This window comes from Balaenoptera ricei, chromosome 15 (assembly GCF_028023285.1).
Source record: "Balaenoptera ricei isolate mBalRic1 chromosome 15, mBalRic1.hap2, whole genome shotgun sequence".
NCBI lineage: Eukaryota > Metazoa > Chordata > Mammalia > Artiodactyla > Balaenopteridae > Balaenoptera > Balaenoptera ricei.
In genome coordinates this window covers 10,126,175-10,135,274 of record NC_082653.1, presented here as the reverse complement: position 1 = coordinate 10,135,274, position 9,100 = coordinate 10,126,175, and the positions used below count along the sequence as shown (strand labels likewise).

General features: G+C 43.7%; 1 protein-coding gene across 4 annotated transcripts in view; it reads right to left on the bottom strand.

Moving 5' to 3' along the window:
• Nucleotides 1-5,271: 5,271 nt before the first annotated feature.
• Nucleotides 5,272-9,100, bottom strand: part of SALL4 (spalt like transcription factor 4) — a 107,052-nt gene continuing 103,223 nt past the window's right edge. For all 4 annotated transcript variants that reach the window (XM_059896113.1, XM_059896112.1, XM_059896114.1 and 1 more), the window contains 2 exons: nucleotides 8,221-8,501; nucleotides 5,272-5,894 (listed from right to left, as the gene is read on the bottom strand). In XM_059896113.1, the coding sequence (XP_059752096.1) occupies nucleotides 5,475-5,894; nucleotides 8,221-8,501 (701 nt within the window). In that variant the 3' untranslated portion in view covers nucleotides 5,272-5,474. The remainder of the gene's footprint in view (nucleotides 5,895-8,220; nucleotides 8,502-9,100) is intronic.

Here is a 9,100-nt window from a genome sequence, read left to right as displayed (position 1 = left end):
CAGAAAGGTCACTTTCAAATACTTATAGACTTTGAAGCGCAGAGCTTGATGCTTCTTTTAAACACATTTGCGAGGTCTTACCTTAATACCGCGATTGCAACATCCACTTTTGAGAGGTAAATTTACTTATCCTCATTTTGGCCTAGCTTAGCTAATTCTCCATTTTTCTTTTATTTAGAAATAGTTGGATTAAAAGAAAAAAAAAAGAAATAGTTGGAATTAGTCACAGAAAAGTGTTAAGGAAGGATCTGGGGTTTTTTGGTGTTTTGGGGTTTTTTTTAGGCAGAAGTCTTGAATTTCCGTGGATGCCAAGAGCAATAAACCCTCGGCCAAAAGCAGTTGCTTCTTTGAGCATATTACGAGACTTTAATTAAACTTTGAAAGCTAACTCATTTTCTTTGAAGAGAAATGAGCATTCCTTATTTAAGCGGTTAATGATTTTGTTTGGAAACAAGAAAACAGACCTAAGGGAATAGCTAGGACTGAGAATAATTACTCCACAAGAAGTATATGCTTTCTCCACTGGAAAAAGTGCCCCTTTAAATGATTTACATGGTTACAGAATCCATAAAATCAGTGGTGCCAAGGAGAGAAGCAAGCAAAGGTATGAATTAGCTGCTGTGGTGTTTAGGTCTCAATCAAGACAAGGTCGGAGTCACAAGGTTAGTCAAATATAGCTCTTTGATGGATTCAACATAGGCTCCCAATACCAAGGAAGGGCCTAGAACCAGCAAGGTTCTGCCATTTTGTAACTTCCAACCACAAGCATCCAAATGTCCTGGGGTAATTTGTCGAAGGGGTGGTGGAGAGGGGGTAAAATGAACATGTAGGAACCAATGAAATTGTAACTACTGCTGAAATACCGTTGCTCATGTGTCTATATTTGAAGAAGACACGCAGAAAACCCACCTTAGAAATTACCCCACCAGCCTACTTTTCGCAGTTTATTAATCAGAGAATGATGATATATGTCATTTCATGCATGTCCCACGTGTTATGAACTGCAAAGAACCACATCACCTTGAAGGTAAAGGAGCTGCCCACCGCCTGGGGGCTTCTGACCCACATGACTTCCTTCCTCAGTCCCAACAGATTGAACCAGGAGACTCTGCCTGATCCAGAGTTGGGACAAATCATACCCAACTAAGTAGGATAGTGTTGATTTTCTGAACTAAACGGGAAACAGTGATGGCTAACTATTTTACATTACTATGTCTCAGATTAGATGAGCATAAAAATGCATCATCTCACTATTGTCTTATGAATCAAATATCATCCCCATTTTGCAGACAAGATATCCAAGGTTCCATGTTATCTTGTCTTAGGGCAGGCACCCCGCCAAAGGGTTGAGCTGGGACTTCTTGCCCAAATGAAGAGCCAGTGTTCTCATGATGAACCCTTCTTTTCCCCAGATTTGAAATGTACCTGTTTCATCTAACTCCTGGCTCATTTTCTTTCTGGACTTTCTATGTATCCTGACATGTAAGTTTCCTGTTTGGGCTCAGGGATCTGCTGAGTTGTAAACAACGGGAGTTACTTTTGAAACTCTATTGAAGGGCTTCCTGTAAATGTGCAGATTTTTAACACCTTCCCTGATGTTAGGGTTTAGCTAAACTGTCACCTGACTCAGTGGCTCTTGGCAAGTTCTGCCGCCATAAAGGTGCAACTTTTCCACCTGGAGGTGGGCCTCTCCCAAGCTGTCTCCAGGCCCTCTGCAAATGCACGTTCCTCATGCAAAGCAACAAATCCTTTCCCAGAACACTTGTCTTTAAGCAGGTTCTGGGCGTGCCAACTGAAAGCAGAGGGCCAGCAGGAAAGGTGGAAGTTTATTCTTTTTTTTCAGCTTTACTGAGATATAACTGACAAATAACAGGAAGTTTATTCTTAAAGTCAAAAGCCTTTTGAGACTCCCTCAAATCATCATCCATCAAGTATCAAAAACAGTTGTGAATACACAGAACCTATAGAGGAAGACACAACGCAGGCAGGTCTCAAGTTAAAAGAACACGTTCTATGGCAGCTGTACTGCTCACAACCTATTCTGGCTTCAAAGATTAAGGCCGAGAAAACAGCCACACACACACATACACGCTTACAAAAACAACCGCAAACACACGTGGAAACATTCATAATCTTTGTCCTAGCAATCCCTCAAGGAGGAATTCACCCTGGAGTCAAGTGCAAGAAAAATTAGACCACAAAGATGATCAAAATCAAAGTCTGAAGGAAACATGAATACTGTCTAGCAATAGCTGATTAAACATTTTTGTATTATTGCAGATATTTAAAAAGGATTAGCCAGAAATGTGCTTTACCTTGGAAAGATGTCTCAAGTATGTGAGAGGAGGAAACATATTTTTCACTTAAGTAAAACAATTCTCATACATTCGAATCTAGAAAGACATAAAACTTAGCTGTAGGGTAGTATCAAGTGTGAGAAAGGATGAAAATTCTGAATACTTGGGACTAGGGAATATTAGTTTAGATCAGCGGTCCCCAACCTTTTTGGCACCAGGGACTGGTTTCGTGGAAGACAATTTTTCCACAGACAGGGGTGGGGGAAGGTTCAGGCGGTAATGCGAGCGATGGGGAGGGGCAGACGAAGCTTCGCTTGCTCGCCTGTCGCTCACCTCCTGGCCTGTCGCTCACCTCCTGCCGTGTGGCCCGGCTCCTAACAGGCCGTGGATTGGTACCGGTCCGCTGCCCAGGGATGGGGACCCCTGGCTTAGATCCTTCCATTTCAATTATCTAAATGATTGGGTTTATCTTGCTCTCAGTCAACAGAGTGGCTGCTTTACCCTAAATTTAGATGAGTTCAGGTCAAAGAACATCAAACCTCGGGGAGGAGGGCATCCGCCTGCAAAGGAAGTTGACACGCAGAGCTCACATCAGGTCAAAGGCCATAAGGACACAACTCCTAGACCTTTCCTGGATGTCAAAAGACTCCTTTCCAGGATGCTGCGGTACCCACAACCATTACATAATGAGCCTGATGCTGTATCTTGCAAAGACACAACACAGCACAAGAGGGTACTATGCCAGGAGGACATTACCATGGTCCTGCCCTTATGTCTGTCCTCAAGGAGCACTTTTCCCACCACCCTCTCTAAGACTCTTCCCTTGGAATTAAATCCCACCTCCTATGTGATTCTCAGCCCATCCCCTTCTAAGCAGCCAGCCTGTTAAGTATGAGATGATTAAAAATACTGTCTCTCTGGGAATTCCATGGCGGTCCAGTGGTTAGGGCTCTGCACTCCACTGCAGGGGGCACAGGTTTGATCTCTGGTCGGGGAACTAAGATCCCGCATGCAGTGTGGCATGGCCAAAAAAAAACAAAAACAAAAACCAGAATCTGTCTCTCTGCCCAGTGACGTGTAACCAGGTATGGATGGGTTGAGATGTGGGATCATCTAGGGCCTGATAAATTTTCCACAGCTACAAGCGAACACAAGCAAAGTTCTCTAGAAGGAGAGGACTCTAATAAAATGCCTTAAAAAAGAAAGATACCAACCAGCAAGTGGTTAGTTGTGTGTGCTTGAGTAGTGGGTCAAGCATAGATGTAACCAGATGTGTAGCTTCAATTCCAGGACCCAGAGGGTCCCAAGGGAGCTGGAAATGATTGTCAATTAAGGATTCTCAGGGTTTTTAAAAAAATTTTTTGGCTGCGCTGTGCAGCATGTGGGATCTTAGTTCCCCCACCAGGGATCGAACCCGCACCCCCTGCATTTGAAGCGTGGAGTCTTAACCACTGGACCACCAGGGAAGTCCAGGATTCTCAAGTTTAGAGCAGAAACTACCAGAAAAACTTACATACACGCCTGGTGGTGAAAAAAAGAACCATCCAAAATTTATTCTCCAACAGACAGACAGCATCAGCAGGTAAAAACTACAGGGGTTTCTCCGTAGATCATACATTCACAAGGCATTATTAGCTTAACAAGTGAGAAAGCCTCTGGTGTATTTTCTGTAACAATATCCACTTCACAGTGTAAACAGGTACTATTATTGTGTTCACTTACAATTCCAGAAGGAAAGGCACAACTTGGCAAAACAAAAAAAAATTTTTTTGGATCCTAAAGTCAGGTGCAATTACCGAGAGACAGACTTGAGAACAGTTGCAATCCACTTTTCCACATAGAGGGGCAAAGACTTCACCCAGAAATGTGGGTCTTTCTTTCTCCTTCCGTGTTAAATCCTCAAGAGTAACGCTTCATCGGCTGCTTAATATCACATATACAAAAGGGGGATTAAGAAAAAGAGAATCACAACAACATCTTGAACTTCCAGCTGCTCCCACCAATACATCAACTCTTAGGTTTACGACAGGGCCTAGGAACACTTCAGCGGTCATCAAATAAGAAAATAGAGACTATAGCTACAAAAATAACACATGAATGAGGTAGATAAATTAAAGCTTTCACATCCAGGACTTGCCTGTTCCAACTTGGTAGCCTTCATGCAATACTCAGAAAAAAAAAAAAAAAATCTTCATAATTACTTGGCATAAGTCACAATCAAGGAACTTCTGGTACAAATTAGTATAAGAAGTTATTAGTATATAATAAGAAGACACGCCCTTCTGGTGAGTTTGTTTCTTCAAGAACGGACACCCAGCTCTTCAGAGTAGGCACCGGTGAACTAAATTAAGTCACCTGAGATTCCCTGCTCAGGTGCTCACCTCTCCTGGTTTTAGGAAGAAGAAGGGCATCTGGAAAGCTTAGGGAGGACACCTTGGCACTCTTGGGGCTCCAACTGAACTGTATTTAAATAAGCAGCAACACGCACACCGACTCTCTAAGGACTAAAATCTGTCCACTTGAGGGCATTCTACTTAAGGTTCCAAGGTTGAAAAAAAATTTGGAATTCTACAACCTTGGTTTAAAAAAAAAAAAAAAAAAAAAAAGTACATTCAAAAAAGAAAAGAAAAATGGGCATAGGGTTGGGAGAATACCAAACAGGTCCCTAAACAGACGACAGACCTTGTCCATTTACCCGCATACAGTCACCGCAGAAGTAAGTATACAGTACCCACCCACCCCTCCCCCCAACCCCCAACCAGGCAAAACAGTTGTCTTCTCCATGGTGCGTCAACACCTTCCAACTTGAAGTAGGTGACAGTCTTTGGAAACAGTTACTCTAGGTTGTACAAAGGTTTTATGCATATAGTTTGTTGCAAGTAACAAAACTACTTTGCAAGACCCGCTTCTTTCCAAAATTAAAAAAAAATACTAGTCTATATTTGTTTTAGTATGAATTTTTTTTTTGATTTTTCTTTGTTTGTTTGTTTTTTGCAAAGCAGCATAGCAACATTGTGATTGTAGGATGTGCCTGAGGTTGTGGTCACAACTGTAAACATTATTTGCACATCAGGAAGAAAACTGGAGGAGATGGGGGTCTTTAAGAAAAACAAACAAAAAAGGGACAGTTCTAGAGAGGTCACTGCACTGCTCCTTTGACGTGCGTTCTCCTGTAGCTTAGCTGACGGCGATCTTGTTTTCCTCCAGGAAGTGAGGGAACTGGTGTTTGGGGACGCTGTCGGCAGCTCCCGGCTTCTCCACCTCGGCACTGATGGCCGACTGGGAGCCATCCATCTTGGAGGTAGCGGTGTTATTCACCACGGAGCTGGCCCCCAGCGACACCGGGAGGGTGGGAATGCCACCACTCTGGATCACGGAGATTTCGTTGGTCTTCATGGCCAGACCACCATTGAGCATGGTGGTGTACTGGTTCCACACAACAGGGTCCACGTTCACCGAAGGGGCCAGGATTTCCTTGGGAAATATCTCGGGGACCCTCTTTCCGTCCGTTCCTAATAGAGCCATGGTGTTCTCGATGGCCAGCTTCCTGCCACGGCGTGCCGAGCTATTGTTGGCCCCATGCGTCATATAATGGACCTGTGGGAAGAGGGACAGAAAGGTTTCCACCAAAACAGAGATGGGATTGCATGTGGGCAAACCAAAGTCAAGTCTGCCTATGGGTTTGGTCTATCTAAACTTATATTTTAAAATTAGATTTCATACTAAAAAAATCCAGATATTGGGCTTCCCTGGTGACGCAGTGGTTAAGAATCCGCCTGCCAATGCAGGAGACACGGGTTCCAGCCCTGGTCCGGGAAGATCCCACATGCCGCGGAGCAACTAAGCCCGTGCGCCACAACTACTGAGCCTGTGCTCTGGAGCCCGCGAGCCACAACTACTGAGCCCACGTGCCACAACTACTGAAGCCCATGCGCCTAGAGCCTGTGCTCCGCAACAAGAGAAGCCACCGCAATGAGAAGCCTGCGCACCGCAACAAAGAGTAGCCCCCGCTCGCCGCAACTAAAGAAAAGCCCCGGTGCAGCAACGAAGACCCAATGCACCCAAAAATAAATAAATTTATTAAAAAAAAAAAAATACAGATACCTATTCTCTTGGGGGAAAAAAAAAAATCAGATCATCTGGCAACCATGGATCTACATTCCTGCCTAGAGGCAAGTAAGGGCAACAGAGGTGGGGAATACACACTCCAATTTTCCCCTCCCACTGTTCACATGTACAGTTTTGTCAACACCTACTACATAGCAGCGTTGTTTCAAGTGCTAGGGTTACAACTTGTGAACACACAAACTTACACAGTTAACAAATGGTACGGAACTTAACACATACAGACACGGAGTATAAGTAAAATGGGGAAATCTATAAGACCAGTAGGTTACATCAATGTCAATATCCTGGTTCTTATTTATTCTATAGTTGTACAAACTTCTATCACTGGGAGAAACTAGCAAAGTGGGTAAGCATCTCTGTATGACTGCTCCCTTCGCATGAATCGACAATTACTTGAATAAAAATTCGAGTTAAAAAAATAATCTTTGAACAAAACAGACCCTGGCCTGATGGAGCTGACATCCTAAATACATAGTGTGTCAACAAGAGTAATCACTGCTGCAGAGAAAAATAAGCCTAGTTGGGAAGGTTACACGAGGCCACGGGGAATGAACGTTATTTCATCTATGGTAGCAGACAAGGCAAGGACTCTTCTGAAGAGGACAGAGATCCTACCACTTACTGCTTCTTCAACCTGGCCGGCCTCCTTTCTGCAATTATTTTCCTGGTCTGGCTTTTGAGTTTTCAAATCCCTTTCTTTATAAAGAGTTGAAGAACGTGGTGGGTACTGGGTTTCAAGTATTCTCACGTCACTTCACTGACATCCTTAGAAGTTAGTAGTTATCCCAGCGGGCTCAGAAGTGACTTGCTCTTCATCACTCCAAGAAATTACTAAGATGTTCCTGGCATCATGTGAAACACTAATACAACTCAATTAATCTCCAAGCAACCCTGAGGTCATTACCACTTTCCCCATGCCTGAGAAACCGAGGCACAAGAGCCACCTGCCCAAAGCCACTTACGCAGCAATAGCAGCTCCAAACCTTCCCCAGATTGATTCCAAGGCCCCTGAACAAATTTAAGCTTTATATTTCTGGAAGTTGGGATTACAGATTAAATGACTTCCATGTTCCTCCCCTGACATTTTTGCCACCTAGACTAAAAAATTAAAAGAATATAGTTTTTTAAATAAGTACTTTTAATTTCTAACATGATATGAGGTCTTCTAGGTCAACTTTAAAATGAAGTTTCAACCTTTATTCTCACTACAAAGAATTCAACTAGTCTACTCACTGGAGAGCTGGCTAGAGAAAAGAGGCCCAGAGAAACACACCTGGAACAAAGTAGAGGCAGGACCATGAGGGAAACCCAGGTTTCCCATCCTGTGTCCTTACACAGGCCACTTTCGATCCTTACGTGGGACAGTTTCCCAGGTAATATCTTAGGTGGAACCAACTTACCCTAGCAATAGACACAGGACATTCTTTGGAAGAACCCAGCTGTTCAGTTTCAAAGAAAGGCCAATAAACCTGGAGGCTTTCTTCCTTTAACTCCAGTGGCACTATATATACGTTTAACTCGTGGTATTTATTTCAACCTAGCAGGCCAGGAAAACAAAAACCCACGTACAGGGTGGTCATCAAGTCTGAAAGCACAGGCAAATCCGTAAAGGATTTATCAACGCTACATTACGATACACGACAAACATCATCCGCGTTTCCAGACTTGAACGATTTCACGCACGCACTGACTACAATGAACAATCCCAACTTCAGAGATGTCGTAATGTGAGAAAGTCTCTTTCTTCTTTTTTCTTTTTTTTCTTTTTTGACTGCACTGCGAGGCTTGAACTCACCTTCAAGTTGCCTTTGGTGGTAAAAGCTCGCCCACAAATGTTACACACGAAAGGCTTCTCCCCGGTGTGAGTCCGCTCGTGAATCTGAAGCGCGCTGGCAGATGAGAAGTTCTTCCCGCACCTCGTGCAGCCGTGCTGCTTGGCCTGTCGTCGGGGCTGGATGGCAAGCAAAGGTGTCACGCCTGGGGACATGGTCGCGGGACCAACAAACGCACCAGGAACTTCAACTTTGACATAGGCTGGCTGGGCTCGGATAAATGTCGGTGGGCCACTGCTCCGACCTGGTGTGCACAGAAAAAAAAAAAAATCCCAAATTATCATCCTACAGTCATTCATTCTTCAATCCAAAAAGAAAAGGAGCTTTGACCACAACTGCCCCACTGTTTGACAGCCTGGAAATAGCGTTCAGGAAATTGACACCTTGGAAGCAGCTTTCCTTTTACTTGTTTATCTGCACGGAGAATGACTCCAACACTTCAGAGAAGGTTACTATTTTGGCTTTAAAGGTATCGGCAACACAGTCACAGGCAATGCAATTCCAAGTTCAAACTCCTGCATACAGTTACCTTTATAAAGTAGGCCCTGACACTATCTTTCTGATGCTACGCTGTTGCTGTTCCCCCATTTTTGCCATTAATGCCGTCAGTAGGCACCCCATTTATATGGGGCGCGTTTAAAATAGGTTAGGTTCTTTTCTCTCCCTCAAGAGTTATTAATTTGTGAACTTTACATAAGGGAGTGGGATTTCAGAATCAAGGAACCATGGCTTATCTCACTGGCCAAAAAGCAGTGCCCACTTTCTCAAACATTCTTCTACTGGAGCATTTACTTAGGATTACCCACGTTGCCCTCACAGGGCTCAAACACAAAAATAAAAACC